The 18,375-nt window shown below is 39.0% G+C and overlaps 1 protein-coding gene across 1 annotated transcript in view; it reads right to left on the bottom strand.

The window, feature by feature from the left end:
- NR3C2 (nuclear receptor subfamily 3 group C member 2) overlaps positions 1-18,375 on the bottom strand; it is a 300,382-nt gene that overhangs the window by 51,353 nt on the left and 230,654 nt on the right. The window contains 3 exon segments of the mRNA XM_039875998.1: positions 5,909-6,053; positions 7,278-7,549; positions 7,551-7,626. Of these exon segments, the coding sequence (XP_039731932.1) occupies positions 5,909-6,053; positions 7,278-7,549; positions 7,551-7,626 (493 nt within the window).

The following is an 18,375-nucleotide window of genomic DNA, read 5'->3' as shown; positions in this document are numbered from 1 at the left end:
GTAAGAAAGTGGGGAAGGGGGAGGAAAACAGAGGTCAGAGACTTGAAACTACACAGTGCCCCAGGGAGCGTAGGGCAAGTAAGAAACCCCATTTGAAAGAAGCAGGAAGGAAACAGAGGAGGGAAAGAGAGGCTAGAGACAGAGCAGGGAAACAAACGGAGCCCCTGATGGGGAAGCTGACCCAGGCTCATCCTACTTCCCAGCCCCTCTGATCAGAACTCCTGTCCCTCACGGCTCACTGGCCCTGACTGCTGGAGCAAGAGTCCAGGCACAGAAGTCGCCTCTAATGGCTCAGGAATATCAATCACCCAGCCTCTGGAGGGGAGTGCGGGGCGCACTGCATTCCGACCCCAACCACTCAGAGCCCCCATGAGGATGCTCTGAACCCAACCTGAACAGTGCGGACGCAGCCTTGGAACATGCAGCCCGCACATGAGCCAGGTGCAGAGGGACCATAAGGGCGCCGTCCTGCTGGCACAGATGCCTGGGGAGAGGCCCTCGCTAAGGACAACTGGACGACGGCAGCGCAGTGAGCCCCGACTGGGGACACAGCATCGGTGGACAGCGCTCCGTGGAACGGGACCTGGAACGGCTGAGGGCTGCGTCCTGCACTTCTCTCCCGGTACTGCCGTCACACCGCCAGCCAGCGCTGTACCCGGAGGACGGCGTGGGCTGCATTCGCCTTCCCTCAAACGAGCTGAGGCTAACGCTCAGAGCTCTCACAAGAGGGGGTCATCGAGTGACACTACCAAAATACCAACAGGTTCAGGACGACAAAGACAGGAAAAGGTCACCCCCAAAAAACGGTTTTCACTGAGCAACAACTTGAGACAATATAAACCTGCTCTTAAACATCTAAAAAAAATACACACACACACACACTTCTAATTCTAAAGTATTGGCTGAGACTTAAGAGAAAATGTAACACTGAATCTTCATTTCAGAAATTAAAAAAAAAAAAAAATGAAGAAATTTCATTACGAGCTTAAATGGGAGTTTTAATATGTGTACTGAATTGATAAGAAATTTGAATACTTGCAGTGATCTGTAGCAACATATGATAAGCCGTTTCAAGGTAACGCTGAATAATTAATCATTTAATACATATTTGAAAAGTTTTGAATTTATAATAAGAAAAGTTCTATGCTAATTTAAAGTATTAACTCATATCTTCGCCCAATGTTTAATAAAAAATTGGATAGAATGTTTCCCTTAATCATTCCCTACTTCCCACCTTTCCTCCAGCTCAACCACGCTAGGACACAGTGCTGGGAAAGGTCTCTGGGAACTTTCAGCTCTGTCTCACTACTGAGGACAAACACCAATGATCACCTATTACAGTTTTGTGCACGTTTTAAACATAGCAATGCCTGTTCGTAAAATCAATGCATCCCCATCTCATACTTCATCATATACTTTATCCTCATAATTAGAAACAATAACTTAGAAAGCCCCTTCTAGACTCATTAATAGACTGGTTCATTTGTTCAATAATTCATTTATTCAGCAAATATTTATGGAGGATCCACCATGCCTTGGACACAATGGTAGGTGCAGGAAATTAAAAAATGATTAAGACCGAGTCTGTGATTTCAGCGAGGAGGTACCAGTGAAACTAGGGTGGGGTGGGGGATGCAGGCACCCAGAAATGAACTGCCAGTGCAGGTGAGAGGTGGTCTCAAACAGTCAGGTCTGGTGGGGGACATGGAGAGATAACACCAGTGCGTTCTACCCTCAGCTAAATGGCATCCATCGCTCTCCCGCACAAAATGCCTGCTTCTTTCACTTTGGTGTAAGGGAATGAAGTGCAGATACTAACTGAGAGGAAGTACAGGGACATGCTCAGCAGACATAAATGTGCAAGGTGTTGGCAGACAATGAGTGGAGTATGCTTAGAGCTTTCTAATTCACGTCTCACTGGGACTGCAATGGCGTTTTACAATGTTAGTCATATTTTCTTTCCTGAAGCTCTCTTTTTCCTTGAGATCTGTGACATAACTCTCTTCTGTCTTTCCTCCTCTGAAATGAGTTCAAAATTTATATCTTTAGCTGGGACTTGGATAAATAACTGCCTATTTAATATTTCCTCTTAGATAATGTATCAAAGACAACTGTATCTTAACATGTTCAAAACTGGCCTCATGCTCTCTCTTCTTTTCCAAACCTTGGTTCCCTATTCCGGGGGTGGGAGAGCAGGGCACACACCAAACCCTACCTGACATTTAAGGCAGAGGCCTCAAAGTCATCCTAGACACCTACTTCTTCCTCCTTTCCAGTCTCCACCAGAATCCAACCACTGGCAGTTCCTGTTGATTTGGCCTTTCAACATCTTTGTATTTACCTCCATCTCCACCATTACAATGTCTTGCATTCAGTTCCTTCCTGCTTCTGGGACTTGCACAGGCTGGTCTCTCAGCCTAGATCAATTTCCTCCTCCTATACTCCCCTCGCCTAGTTGACACTAGTTTAATCAATCCTGACTAGATCAATACCTCCCATCAACTGTTCTCAGAGCACTTTTCCTTTCAATACTTATCACAATTAAAAGTTAACAGATGATACTAAAAGCATAGGCAACAAAAGAAAAAGTATATATATTGGACTTCATTAAAATTAAGAACTTCCATTTTAAAAGTACATGAAAGAATACTATCAAGAGAGTGGAAAGACAACCCCAGAATGGGAGAAATATAAATCATGTATCAGATTAGGGTTTGATATCCAGAATATATAAAGAACTCCTGCAACTCAAGAACAGAAAGACAAGCAGCCCAAGTGAAAGTGGGCAAAGGACTTGAATGGACATTTCCATACAAATGGCCAGTAAGCCCAGGAAAGACTCCCAGCATCAGGGAAATGTGAATCAAAACCACAATGAGATACCACTTCATACCTACTAAGAGACACGTCAGACAGAGAAAGCAAACACTGCAAGATATCACTTATACGCGGAATCTAAAGGCTAATCTCTTGTAGAAACAGAGATTGAACGGTGGTGGCCGGGGTGGGAGAACAGGAGAAATGTTGCTTTAGGGTTCCGACTCGCAACTAACAGACACGCCCTGGAGATCTAATGCACGGCACAGTGAATAAAGACAATGCTGTATTATAATCACTAAACTTGCTAAGAGACTAGATTTTTAATTGTTTCCACCACAAAAAAGACATGTTCGTTATGTGACATGATAGAGGTGCCGTCGCCACAATGACAATTGTGTAAGTGTATCAGATCAACACACTGTGTACCTTAAATTTGCATGATGTTATATATCAAACATCCCTCTCAACACTTCACATCTACTAGTATAGCTATTAAAAAATAAAAACAAAATGCCAAACAGAAATTAAGTGTTACCAAGGGTGTGGTGAAATTGGAACTCTTGTTACTCTCCTAACTCTTGTGACACTGCTGGGAGTGTGGGAATGTGGAATGGTGCGACAGCTGTGGAAAACGGTGTGGTGGTGTCTCAAGTTAAACCGAGAATCGTCATTTGCCTTCGCAGTTCCGCTCCTGGGTACATACCCAAAAGAAATGAAAGCTGGGACTCGAACGGATACTTACACACAAATGTTTATAGCAGCATTATTCACAATAACCAAAGGTGAAAACGACCCAAATGTCCGTCAACAGATGAATGAATAAACAAAATGTGGCAATTCTCTTTATTTGGTAAAAATATATAAGGTACTTCTGTTCTATAAAGTTGCAGTGGACACTGAATTAGTGGATACTGAACTGCTCCTCTTAAGCGAATTACAGGGTTAGGTTCTCGAGAACCACATTAACATTTTCATCGACTGATCTATACATAATCATGTTTCATGCGTATTTCTGTTTAAAGACGCCTTATTAATATTTATTGTTGATGTACTAACACTGAACTCACGGCTGACAGCTTATCTAACACCTGTATTTTTTCTCTAAGGCACGTCACAGCCTTCTTGCCTTCAGCACTGGGCTTAGGGGTCATTTGAAACAGTGAAGTCACCAATAAAAGGAACACAACACACAATGCAAAAAACAAGGCATTAAATAGACCAGGAAAAGGGCACTTGTTTACAACAAGGGAGTTGGGACAGGAAGGCAGAGTCTAAGCTGAAATGTACCACTTTAACTTACTGCAGCTCTGTGCATGCCCACAAACCACCACCAAAGTGTCTCAAGTACTGAGTGTGGGGTTACAAGCAAATGTAGCCAGAAGGCCAATTCACAAATACAGAACTGCAAACAAGGAGGATCCACTGTATGTACATACAATGGAAAAGTACTCATCCGTCAAATGAAAGTCTGATACATGCTACAATAAGGGTGAACCGCGGACAACATTAGGCTAAGATAAGCCAGACACAAAAGTACACATTATTGTATGATTCCACTTATATGAAATAGCTAGACTAGGCAAATTCATAGATTAAAGGTTATCAGGGGTTGGAGGAGGAGAGAGTGAGGAATTACTGCATCATGTGTTCGGGGTTTCCGTGTGGGATGATGAAGAAGCCCTGGAGATGGACAGTGGTGATGGTTGCACAACAATGAGGAATTAATGCCACTGAACTGCACACTTAAACAGGAATAAAAGGGAAAATCTTATATATATTTCATGACAAAAATATATGTACTAAATGAGATTAAATGGATTATTTCAATATGTTAAAAATCAAACAGACACACTGGATGGCACTAACAAGAGCTTCTTATCTACCCACGTTTCACTTTAAAACAAAGACCTTCCTTAATATGTTTCTCTTCTGGCTTATAGGCCATATTTAAAAACAGGCTTACTATTTAATAAAATTAACTGGGTATTGAGGAAAACAAGTGAATTAAAATGTGCACATCAGTTGTTTGGCCTCAGTTCATGCTTTTGGTGAAAATTTGTGCAGGAGAATTGTTCTTTCTAATTGCCAAAAGAAGGGTCACCTTGAGAAGCAACAACTGATGATCCAGATTTATCTTAGAATAGAGTTGTCTTTACGGTATTCCATGTTCGGGTGAACTAGTACTCTTAGGTAAACTAGTACTGGTACTATTCAGTATCTTGGCATTATGTGTCCATTTTAATCTTTTCCATTGCTTTTGTTTCTTTTGTCATCAACCTATTTCTCATCTGCTTCCTTCCCTACAGAAAACCCCTATTTTCATATCTCTAGAGAGAACCATCTGTTAGAATATGGCTGTGGTTACTTCATAATTCAAATGTTCCCTTTTATTTTATGTATTTCTTGACCCAACAATTACAAAGAAGCACCGCTGGATATAAACAAATGAAATGTGCTAATCTGGAATGCAAACAGTATTAAAATGTAAATTTAACACAGGAAAAAAAATTCATGGCCAAAGAAAAATCTATTGCGATTCTTTCAACCTCTTAAAATGCATCATAAAACTAAAAATGTCTCACTACAGAATAACATTTTGGCTTCTTTTATGATTGCAAAGAAGAGTAATTATGATTGTCATGAAAACACATTGAGCAGCTGTATATTGTTAACAAAAGAACCATTATACGAATGCGCAGAAAAACTGGCAATTCATACATTCACGTTTCCTAGAAATTAGATCGTCTCCTTGACTGAAGTAGATACCAAAAGAGACTTTTTCTATTAATCATGGCTTTGTACCAGTCAACTTTTTGGAGCCAATTGGATCATCTTTCTTTTGGGATAATTCCCACATAGTATTATGTGAGATCTATATATACTGATTTAAACATACTCAGGCATGTGCATAATAATTTGGTAAAAAGTAATTTTTTTAAAATTCTCAAACGACAGATTTTCTTGCTGTTAAAAATGCTAGTATCATTGGATTCTTTCACAAATATACATCTGTTTAGAAATCATTAAAAAAAAACATAGCGAATAACTCTGCAGTTTATTTTATGAGGGCTAATTAATAGGTACTTACTCATTAAAGACTAGGTCTGGTGCAAAATAGAGAAACTGGCTGTTCGTATGTTTGTACGATCTCCAGCTCAAGGCAAATGATGATAGACACATCCAAGAATACTGGATTAGGGTAATTTGGTCCTCAAGAGGCAAGTTCTTAAATCCTAAAGAACAGAACAATTAATCACAGAAATCTACTTTGCATTTAAATATATTCCAGAAAGGAGCTTCTTAAGTCAACCCCCAAACGGCCACCTTTCTCTAACAGACTCGAATCAATTCCACAGTCATTTACAGAGCCTGGCCCTGTTCAACGATTCCTTTAGATCCGCCCTAAATTCTCAGAGGGTGAACTGCCAGGGCACATAAAGCTGGGGAGTTCAGGGAGTCTCACTGTGGATGATGGTCTAAAACCCTTGGTCGGGCTGAATTTGTATTCACCTGTAAAATGTCTTCATCGTACTCACAATTAATAGCATCAAAATAAAGGATAATTTAATAACTGTCAATTTCTGTGTCTCTGCCATCTTGGTGAAAGATATTACTTTTCATAAGTTTGCAGTGGTTGAAAAGGTGTCAATCATCATCTGGGACAATACTGGGCTTCAACGGAGGTCTGAAGTCGGCACCTGCCCTCCCCTCTCCTACAGTCTTCCTTTCTAGGCCTCCAGCCCTTTTTTTTTTGTTTCTTTCTCACCCCATATATTCCCATGCTCTGCTCCAGTTTCACCTGGGGCAGCTCCTCTTCAAAGAATCGGTCATCAGAGCTTCCCCCAATCTTTTTTCTTATGGCTGCGGGCTGACCATAGGTCATCTCAGAAAATGCTCTGGATTTAATGAACTGGGACAATGTGAGAGTGATTCTAAATGTTTCCAAAGATGAAGAGGGGTCTTCTTAATAAAATACTATAGCATAAAAAATGACTAAAGTAGGAATTTCAAGGACAATTTAAAGGGTGCTAGAGGGAAGATGACATTTTTAGGAAGAACTCTCAGGGTCTCACACAACTTACTAGATAGGTCTTGGTTTACTTGGTCTACTGTTAGGTTAGAACTGGTTACGAGCTGCTAGTAACGGGTTTGGTTTGTGCTTCATGATCAGAATGTATTTCACCTTATTCATATTTCTGGGATGAGATTTTTCATTTTAATCATCAACATGACAAATGTACGATACACTAGAACTGTTAACTCTAACTTCTCAGGAGAAATGAGCGCATTATAGATTTCCCCCCCCCACGCACTGGATTAATTTGTTATCCATGGAAAAACTTGGTATCAGGATTTAAGAGAAAGCCTACTCCGACTGCGCTGTGGGAGGTGGTGAAATGCGCTGCCCCGGCTTGTCTAGTTCTGGATGCAGACCGCGAAAGGAGAGGCCATCCTACCTGGAATTACCTTTGCCCACTTCACGACTTGAATCATCTGTTTGCCTGCTAAGATGTTCAGGGTGGAGAGCAGGTTTTCGGCGGTGTCTGGTTTTGAGTTGTCATAGCCTGCGTACACAATTTCGGGCTCGATGTTTTCAAGGACCATAATGGGGGAAGGTGTGAGTGCTCTTGAGATCGTGGAGAGCTGAGGAACCAGCGCCGTGTTGACCGAGGGCTCTTTTGCGGGTGCTATGTAGGTTGTCCCCTCTCGGGGCTCTGGGGGTGAGGGGCGGTGGTGGGGGCTGCTGCTGCTGTGACTGTTCTTCATGGATGCCTTTTAACTTGCCCAACTTCTTTGACTTTCGAGCTGCAAAAAAATTATAAACGAAAAGGGCAAATTAAAATTATGAGGTAAATTATATGAGGTAAATTACAATCACATATTGATTTGTGTAGGTTAAAGCACACTTTTCCTCTAAAGATGATTGTTATACTAATAGGAAGAATAATTTTTAAATATTTCTCTAATACCAGGCACTATCCTAAAATATTTTATATAAATTAACCGATTTAACAATTTTATGAGTAGGTACTATTCTGATTCTCATTTTATAACATGGAAACTGAGACCAGAAAGATTAGGAAATCCATCCAAGATCACGCAGTAAGTATATGCAAAATAGAGATACAGGTTCAGAGGAAGGATAATGTCATATGCTAATAATTATATCCGCCTCAACTAAATTTTACATAAGCCAATAATCCCCACCTATTATCCACCAAAGAGTTGCCAACAAGTGCTAGAATGGCCTGACTGAGCTCGTCACCTTAGCCTGTCGCAGTCAGCACGCATCAGCTTCCCCTGGGCCCTTTCCCAGTTCTTCATGGGCGCTTCTCTGCCATGCTTGCTTATGCAGGGTATTTTGTCCATGTGCTGCTAGCTCTGTCCTCAGCTATATTGTGAACTGTGGAACCACAAAGACTGGCTGTTCCTCCCCTTTGCAGCCCCTGTGGCAGCTTGGGAAGTGCGATCCCTAGAGAAAGTGATTTCTAGATTCCCACTGAATGAATGGGAGCACAATCAACCCAAAGCAAGAAGTTAAATATCTGGATGATTCCAAGCTGAACAGCTAACTAGTAAATGTACAGGAATTGTTACAAAAAATTTCAGGTGCAAGTTACATTGACACACACATTTACAATCTTTAAAAATCTGTCCAACTCTACGTTTTGAATATAGATAATTCACATATCATATAGCCCAGAACTAAAAAGTATCATACTACTACATAGGAACCACTTTAGATTTTTAGGAGAACATAATATGTACAAGTGATCATATATTCTGATTTACCAAAAACAGCCCTGGTTTATGCTTCTTTTCCTACCATGATGATCAATAGTGCCCTGTTTACTCCTAAAAGTGCCAGATTTTGGTCAATAAATAAATAATGTGTTCATCTTAGTTAAACCAAAGAATCAGTATTAACTTTAATAGCAACTGCCATTCTTTCACTTTCAAGAACTCTTAAAAGAGAAAATGAAAAATGAAAGAACAAGGAGGCAGAAGGGAGTACCGGAATGCAGACGAGAGGATGCGGGGGGTGGATGGAGTGGATGAGTAGATGGATAGATAACTGGGACAGTGAATGAAAGGATAAAAAGAAGAGAGAGCCCAGAAGTGCCAAACTGAACTCAGAGCTGTGGCAATAACTTACTTAGCAGTTGCAAGGTTTCCATCTTATTGAAGAATTTATTTTAAAATTCTTAAAGAACCAGACAACTCCTACTTAGTTCTAACACATGTGAGGAACTTACAGGAAACCAATTTAACACACAGGAGGGCTAGGGCACACCAATTAACTTGATTTTAAAAGTAACCATTCATGTTTACAATGAAAGCCATTAGTATTTACCACATTCATCCCAAAAATAACAATTCAGATAAAAGACAAGCCACTATCTGACAACAGATATTTCTGCCAAACATCCATTAAATATTGAAGTTGGGCTTAAAAGATGAACAAGATAACAATTTAAAAATTTCAATCATTTCAAATCATTTAATTGAGGCAAAAAAAAAAATCTGATTTTTAGAATTGTTCGAATGAAAAGCAGATGTATCATATTCACAAATGCTCATGGGAAGCTGCTGACAAGGTGCCACCTAGTAGTGCTAAGCATACGGAAGGTAACCAGGATGCTTCTGATGAATAACTGAGTGAGCGAATTAAAGAAAATGTAATCAGTAGACTGCCTCAAAAACTAGGCAAAATAGAGAAGGAAAAGGAAAAAATTAAACACCTAGATAATTCAAAATGATGGTTAACTGATGACTCTATAAGAGCATAAATCCTTAATGGCATATACTGGTCTGGTCATTTGGGAATAAGGTACTTGAAACTGCTGCTGTCAAGTCTGTCAAATCAACTAAGCCTTAACTGATTCCTCTGAAAAAATGGGGATGATAGTGCCTCCCTCTCCTATCTCAGAGGGCTAAATGGATACAAAAAATAAAAACACACTGAAAAATCATTACTAACATCTGAAATAATACTTCCGTGTTACTTCCATTTATTCCGATAATTTTGCAAATATTAAAAATGTCCAGCAGTTCATTAAAATGTCCTCATTCTTTGTTAAGACTACATATGATAACTACAATATGATTTACTAGAAACAGCCAAGCATGACATTTTCAAATTTTATTAAAAGTCATATTTGTGTGCAAATTAATTATAAAATTCACATTTGTTTAAGGCCTTAGGTCTGTAGTGGTGTGTTTATTCTCATGACCGTTTTAAGGTTAATGCTACAAAATATTATGAAGAAGAATGTTTGATAGTTCCTCTAGCATTTATACACAAGGTTGTGGCCTGTAACATAACCTATTGAGCAGATTTTCAACATTATGTTTAGCATTTCAGTTACATTTAACTTTACGCTGTGATTTTATGCATATGTGGGACACCTAAAATTGAGTAATAATCTGTATTTACTTAAATAGTTCAAGATTGTATTCTCACTGTGCAAATCCTTTGGCCAAGTGTATTATCCAGTATCTCTATTAAATGCATGGGAATAAGGTTACATATTAATTATATTTATATTGTTCAAAGCAGCCCTTCTAAAATACCTAAAAATTTTATATCAGTAACACATGCCGTATTGTACAATTAAAGCTCCTGAAAGGTGATGTCTTAGGAATTCCTATAACAGCACTTTCCTTGATGCCTATGGGTACTTGGTGTTTGTTGACTCATTTCATTTTCAAATTTTAATAACTACATAGATGAAGTATTAATTTACTTCCATGTAGGAAACATAGGCAAGTTTCTGATTTTAAGACAAAATTTCTGAAATGTTACCATTCCTTTTCAAAATTTCTATTGTATAATAGAATACAATATTATGCCTCTTAAAATGCCATGACTAAATGACTAAATTTAAGAGTTATGCCTCTTGAAATGCCATGACTAAAATAACAATAAGCTAAAGCACAGTTCAAAATACTTTTTTAGATGTTTTAAGCATCCCACTGCTCACCCTGACCCTGTGATTAGGCACATTATTTCCATTTTAGAGGTCAAGAAACTGAAGCACAGAGAAATGAAGTACTTCAAGGTTGCAGAGCTGGTAAACACCTGTCTAGGTTTTGAATCCAGCTGTGGCTCAGAGCCCACACTCTTCTATGCCATGTACTCTCTTCTAATCCTTTTTCTCTTTATCTCAGTTGTGTGTTTTATACTTTAAGATTAGCACAAGCTTCGAATCCAAGTGTATAATTAAGATGTGCTCTAATTACACAGGAAAACCTTGGCTAAAGATACTTATGAGCAGGCTTCCATCATCCAAAGCATCAGTGAATATAAAGTTTGGGTCTCACTACCTATCGCCTTACTCAACATGTAGTTAACGGCCACTGGGCTTGAAAACTCATGCTCTCAGGTGGCCAGAGCCACACTTCATTTCTCGATTGCCTGCAACAGCTGTGTGAGTGTGAGTGTGAGTGCGTGTGTGTGTGTGTAGGGTGCTTCAACATGACAATAAATATCTCTCAGTCCCACTTAAACTTAAGGAGTCTCATTTGTTCTACCTGGATGTTACAGGAACTAGAACATATTTAAGTGCCTGCCCTCAGGTGCAAGTCCTTCATTGTTAGCAGCGCCTTGGCAGCCACTTTCTCCCAGCAGTGCTGGGAGACAGAGCTCTATCGATTCTCCATGAGTTGTTCCCCAGGAGCTGTGCAATGGGGAGGCCCTGTCTCCTATTCTGACTGATAGACTGACTGACTAGTAAATGGGGAACAGATCATCCTGTGGAACCCTATAAAAATTGTGAAAAATCCCCAGTGGGATCTCAAGAGCCACAAAGGGCATTAAACATGGTATGACACGACTTCCTTTTTAGTTTGCTCTACCTCCTGAGACTGATCTGACCGGTTACTTACCCTTTTGGGAAACTACTGTGTGGCAGAATGATGCCTTGGTAGGAATTATATCATTCTGGCATCTCCCAGTAAAATAATGAGATACACAGGGTTTTCATGGTAGTTTTATCACTATCTTTCTCAAGTGTGTTCAATTAAAGATTTAGTCTTAGAAATGGGTAATCAGGACAGCTTTTTAAAAATTCTGGAGTAGAATAAAAGACTGATGTAGAATGTTTTCAATCGCAACATTTCACTGGAAAAATTTAAAGTGAGAATTCTGTCATTTTAGAAATGCTTCATGCCATGTCTTGAAATTTTAGGTCTTGGCTGTAATTATTATAGAGAGGATATACTGAGGTTATATGAAAACATATATTTTTCTGTTCAAAGGCCAAATGTAATTACTGGTTGAAACCCACAGGACAATAACAGCATCCACCCCCGGTCTCTCTCGTTCACAGACCATTTCTCTTGCCACCCTCGCCCAGATCCCACTTCCCTATTTTCCTTTTCCTCTTCATTTGCATCATTTCTCTTTGCCTTTCTACTGCCAGAGGAAAAGTTCTCTGAGCTTCAAGGGGACGATGATCAAGTATTTTTGTCATGAAACCAAAGGAAAGAATGTCATCTTTCTACAAATTTAATTGGTTTCACAGCAAAACCTCTCTAATTTGTACTAATGGAAAAAGAGCATCTATGGTTCTCAAGGCAATACACACAAAAGAACCGGGTCCAGGGGTGTGTCGCTTTATGAATAAATAATTAGCTTCTCAATAGATAATCAGGAAGTAGCATTTCAATTGTTTATAAATACTCTTCCAGTGGTTATGGAAGTTGAAAACGGTGTTTTAAAAAGTATCTGTAAACATTTTTACATTAATCTACTTAAATTAAAAGGCATTATTGATTTTATTAGCATAGGAAACATGATAAGGCAAACTCAAACACAAACTTTGACTACCTTAAAGGACATTCCACACCACAAACACACACAGTGGTAACGAGGTGAGATGATGGATCGTTATTAGGCTTGATGGTGGTAATCATTACACAGGTATACTTATATCATACCATGTTGTGCACCTTACATATATACAATATTTTATTTGTCAATCATAACCTTAATAAACATTCCAAGGTAGTGAATATTCATATTAAATTTTAATGTGTATAGATATCCATCGATATTTTTATATCTATAATAAATACACTTTTTTTTGCTATCGTTGTAGAATGTTTATCTTTTACTTAACGAATAACTGATATCCACCTATTGTGTAAGTGCCATGCTTTTGTGAACATTGCAATGTTGAATAACAAGCTCAAAGCCTGGACAAGAGATTACAATCTCAGGAAAGTTGGATCAATACCGAAGAACGTAATTCGGTTTATAAAGCGGGCTACGCTATGTTCCAGGTCAGTGGTACTGACAACGTGTTCAGGGAGTCACACGATGGCAGCAAGAAGGTGTTTTATCTTCCTATGGGTGCTCGCATTTTCCTGTACCCATAGTATTAATTTCCACCATGCCCTGTTTTGATTTTGTTGTGATTCAGATTAAACTGAGGGCCCATGTGGACAGGGCCACTTTCCTGGGTAGGATCCACCTAAAGTTAAGCAGCACTGCTCCCCTCACCCCCGAGAGGAGAGACCCCCAGACCTGCAGCCAATTCTGAGCCGAGATACTCAACGGACTCTGAGGCAACAGGAATAGGGGTCCACCGATTTTGCAGAGACAGTAATGAGGTTCTGGCAGACAACCTCCAATGACGTAGTGATACCTTCCCTGACAGACACAAGCAGTCAGAAAGGGGCCAAGCCAGCATCTGCCTGCGAGGCACTTCTGGGGCCAGATGATTAACAGGATTGTTTTCATGGCACTTATGTTTTCCATAATTATATTGTTTTGTTTCTCCTCTAATATTCAGCAATACCTTTTCTGCCCTTTTTTTTTCTTTTAATGCCAGTCAGACTCAGGCATGTGTGTACACATGAGGATGTGTGTGTGGAGGGTTCCATCTTGGGCCAGAGTTTTAAAGGCGAAGCAGCCTGTCCCTGAGCTCTGGCCAGGCTGGGGCGGCACTGAACCAAGCAAGAATCTCAGAAGAAGAGGAAACAGGATGCCAGAGAAACGGCCTCTCGGTGATAGCCTCTGGGAGATGGAGAAACATTCCAGAGGTTTCTTCCACTGAAACCTTAGCTAGGTTTGTATTGAGTCAAGAGAAACTGTCACTGGACTGAGTGGCAGAGGGCTGAGCCTGAACTGTAACCCCAGAGCTCCTCCTGGCACCATTTCTGAGAGCTGCATGCAGGGGTGGAGCAGTGAGGTGGCTGGGGCCTTATGGCCAGGTGGGGTGGACAGTGGCTTTATTAGATGGACACCTCCCATCTGGGCCTTGCCATTTTTGTGCTGATATAACCTCTGGGAAGTCTCAGAAGAGAACAACAGATGACAAACCCTCCACTCACAAAGCTCTGGACAAATCTGCTTATGGAAGAAAAAGGTGGAGAAAGACTGGGACCAACTTATTCTAGAGGGGAAGGTGAGAGACATGAGAAACCAAACAGTAATTTCAAAACCTTAATAAGACATTTGCCAAATCATGGTGGGCATCTATATTCTATCTTCATTGAAGTCAAGATAAGATACAAAATATTTAAAAAGGCAGAAAAGGGGATTTTTCAGACACTGAGAGAATTCCCTCCAAGTGTTCTGGAATGAGTTATAGAGAGAGGCTGCAATGCATTTCCAACAAGAACATGTAATTTCTTTTCTAAAAACTCTGAAGTATAGATGGACAGGTATCTCACTTGCCTGAGTACAGTCCTGCCATAACACAGACGGACAGGATTAAATGAGTTACAGTCCTGCCATAACACAGACGAACAGGATTAAATGAGTTACCGAGATCCAGTGGCCCTAAAACGGAATGATAACTCCAATAAGGATGTACGGTCCAGCCTTTCATTTGTCTGAAAGAAACATCTCTGGTTCTTATTTGTCTGAAAACAGGAATAAATCCCTTATACTTATTAATGTGGTAAGAGACAATTTTAGAACTATTTTTCCAAAATATGCTCAAAGGGCAAATACTGTGATCTCAGATTGCATGCTTGGAAGAACGTCCAGCACCATGGAAAAAAACACCTACAGTCCTCTATGCTTCCTTCCACCCCATCCATCTCCCAGCAGGCGTCCCTCCCCCTTTTTTATAAATAGTTTCACCACTACAAGGTACAGGATTGTTTGCTCAGTTCTGTATTTAAAATGGGCTCTTTGGTTTCTTCTAATCCTGAGATTGTATAATTTTATTAGTGGGGGAAAATAGCAATAGGAAAGAGCTATCCTTAATTGAGAATCTGTATGTCAGGTGCTCGGGCAGCATCTTTTAAAAATACCATCCCATTTAATCCTCTTAAGTGCCCAGAGAAGCTGATACTATTGTTATCACCACTGTACAGGGTCCCAAGGATGGTAGTGACAGTTACTGTGGTAGTTAGAGTTAGAAGAAGGTGATTTACTGAAATGATATTGAAAAACAGAAGACAGAAACCCTGCTACATTTGCAGATGACATCAAATCGGGAGGTCATAGGGGCATGAAAAAGACCTGGAGCTCAAATGACTTCTAAATCATCAGCCAGGTTACCATCCGATCACCTCTACTGAAGAATTAGTCTTTTTAATAGGAGGCATGAAACAACCTGCACCAATATACAAAATGCTTTCTCTCCTAAATCCCAGGGCAGAACAATCAACTTCTGCGGACTCAGGCTGGGCTGCTGCTGCATCCGATAAACCAAGCCTTTTGTTCTTGCTCCTTGTTATGACTCCTTCATTCTGATAGGAGGAGAACCCAAAGGAGGCAGAAATCAAACTAGTCAGCCTATATAAAAAATAGACTCTATTAAAGGAAAAACTTGCTACTTCTGACTAAAAATAAAGTTCCTGAGCTCTGCTGCAACTGATTGGAGTTCTTCAGACAAATATATTTTTAAAATCAAATGAGCATTCTTTAGAAAATATAGCTGACCCTTGAACAACATGGGTTTGAACTGTGTGGGTCCACTTACATGCAAATTTTTTTCCCAATAAACAGTATAAATGTATTTCTCTTCCTTATGATTTTCTTAGTAACATTTTCTTTTCCCTAAGTTTACTTTATTGTGAGAATAGTAGCATATAATACATATAACATTCAAACATATGTTAATTGACTATGCTATTGGTAAGGCTTTCTGGTCAACAGTAGACTATTAGTAATTAACTTTTGGGGGAGTCAAAAGTTTTATGTGAACTTTCAACTGCGCAGGGGGTCATAAACCTACATTATTCAAGGGTCAACTGTACAGATTATCTGTGTTATAAATTCTTATTCTTTGGGAATAATTAAGCTATGTGTGTATGTGGGGGGAAAAAAACCCCACAAATAAACGAGAAAAAAAACCTTCACCTAGTTTTATATTTAAAATATGAAAAATAGCAATAGCTGTGGCCACCCAGCAAAAGGTCCCTCCCTCAATTAAAAAGTTAATTCTTTAACTGCTGCAAGGGCTGCCTTCTTGGCAAATGTCTGAGTAGGGAATTTATTACATGAAGCATGATCTTATTGGGTATACAAGGTAAATAGTCTCATTAAGAATGTTTTATAAGAAATATTACTGTTCTAACAAGGTCAAGGGGTGAATGAGGCATGAGAAAGAGGCAAAAGGCAGTGACCTGGAACTAGCCCACAGAACCCTGGGTAATTTACTGTGCCGTCCCAAGTCAGAGTGTGATCTTCAGCAGGCTCACCAGGCTCTTGCTTGCTGGCCAGACACTAGAACACACGCTGGGCAGAAAGGGCCCCACGCACGCCTCCTCCAACCGGTACATCAGCAAAGCAGGACCAACCTCAAGCAATATTATATATCTTAAAACAAGAGTCTACCTGAGACATATTAAAAAGTAATGGCGTTTTTCTTTAAAAAATGCATTAGATTCCTTAAGTAAGCTCTCAAAGAACATTTGAAATATACTGCATGAACATGTTTGCACATCACTTTTTAGGCATATTTCAATTATTCTGTTTTTCCCTCTTAGCATTTGCTGCTACTCTACTGCAATGGTTTCCACATCTTGGTCTATTAAAAAAAAAAAAAAAAAAAAAAAAAAAGAATAGTGTTATTATATAACCAGCAATCCTTCTTCTGGGTATCTACCCTAAAAATTTGGAAATCTTTATTTGTAAAGATATATGTACCCCTATGTTCATAGCAGCATATTCACAGTAGCTAAGACATGAAAACAACCTACATGTCCTTAGATGGAAGATTAGATAAAGAAGCTGTGGTACATATATACAATAGAATATTATTCAGCCATAAGAAAGGATGAAATACTGCCATTTGCAACAACATGGATGGATCTTGAGAATATCATGCTAAGTGAAATAAGTCAGACAGAAAAGGACAAGAACCATTTGATTTCACTCATATGTTGGATATAAAACAGAAAGCAACAAATGAACCAACAAAACGAAGAAGCCAACTCATAGACACAGACAACAGTGTGGTGGTTACCAAAGGGGAAGCGGGTGCAGAGAGGCTGAAGAGGGTAAAGGGGCTCAAATTTATGGTGACGGAAGGAGCTAGACTGGGTGGTGAGCACACAATGCAATACACAGATGATGTTATGGAATTGTACATTTGAAACTTTGTTATTAACTGATGTTATCCCAATAACTGAAAAAAAATAATTGTATATCCAGTGACCTTACAACTTAGATGTGTCTGAGAACTCTAAAGCAACTAAGAAAGTTGCCTAAACTCAATCTCAGATTTTTTTTATGATTTGTATTTGTGTACATAAGAAATAAAAACTATGATGTGAAATGGAAAAATATACAGACTAGTAGTTTCATCTCTAATACTAATTTTCTTAAAAATATTGCATACCTCTTAGCTTGCTAGTCTTTCTGTAAAATACATACTTAGAAGTTCATCATGATACTTTTAGTTATTTTTAAAAACTATTATTTAACAGCATATTTGATATGAAGTCAAATTATGAGTAATGCTTTACATTATTTACATGAAAAGTAAACTGACTAGGTTTTAGCTGAGACTACTGATGTTGAGATTTTTAACTGAATGTTTAAAATTATTAAAATTTTTGCTTAGTAAGAATGGGTGAGCCAGATAGCCAAACATAAAATAATAACCCCATGAATTGATATAAGAACATTTTTCATAGTGAGTATACCACAAAAAATATTCAGTATTTCCAAACACTCTAATATAAAAGAATATTTTACAAATGGAAGACAAAGAAGCCAAGCAGAATTTTAAAGAATCTTCACGTCAGAAGCTAAAGCTAATATGAAAAAGGACAAATAAGTATATGTTAATGAGTTAACAGGATGCCACCCAAGTTGTGGGAGAGAGGGGTAATTAAATAGGGCTGAAGAAAAAACAAAAGTCAATGTTTATAGCTTTTATACATTTTAAATAAATATTACTTTTTACTTCTTTTTACTTTATGTAAAAAAAATTATCCACATTTTATTTCACTGACAGTATCAGGATGAGCCTAAATTAAGAATTAATAGTAGTCAATGATGTATGCACTTGAAAAAAAAAAATATTTTTCTGGGCTGAGATCTCTTTAGGATACAGGCTGAATTGGTCTGGAAACTCCCAGACA

This window comes from Pteropus medius, unplaced genomic scaffold (assembly GCF_902729225.1).
Source record: "Pteropus medius unplaced genomic scaffold, Ma_sr-lr_union100, whole genome shotgun sequence".
In the NCBI taxonomy this organism is placed as follows: Eukaryota; Metazoa; Chordata; class Mammalia; order Chiroptera; family Pteropodidae; genus Pteropus; species Pteropus medius.
Note: the sequence above shows the minus strand (reverse complement) of the source record. Positions and strands in the feature narration are given on the sequence as shown.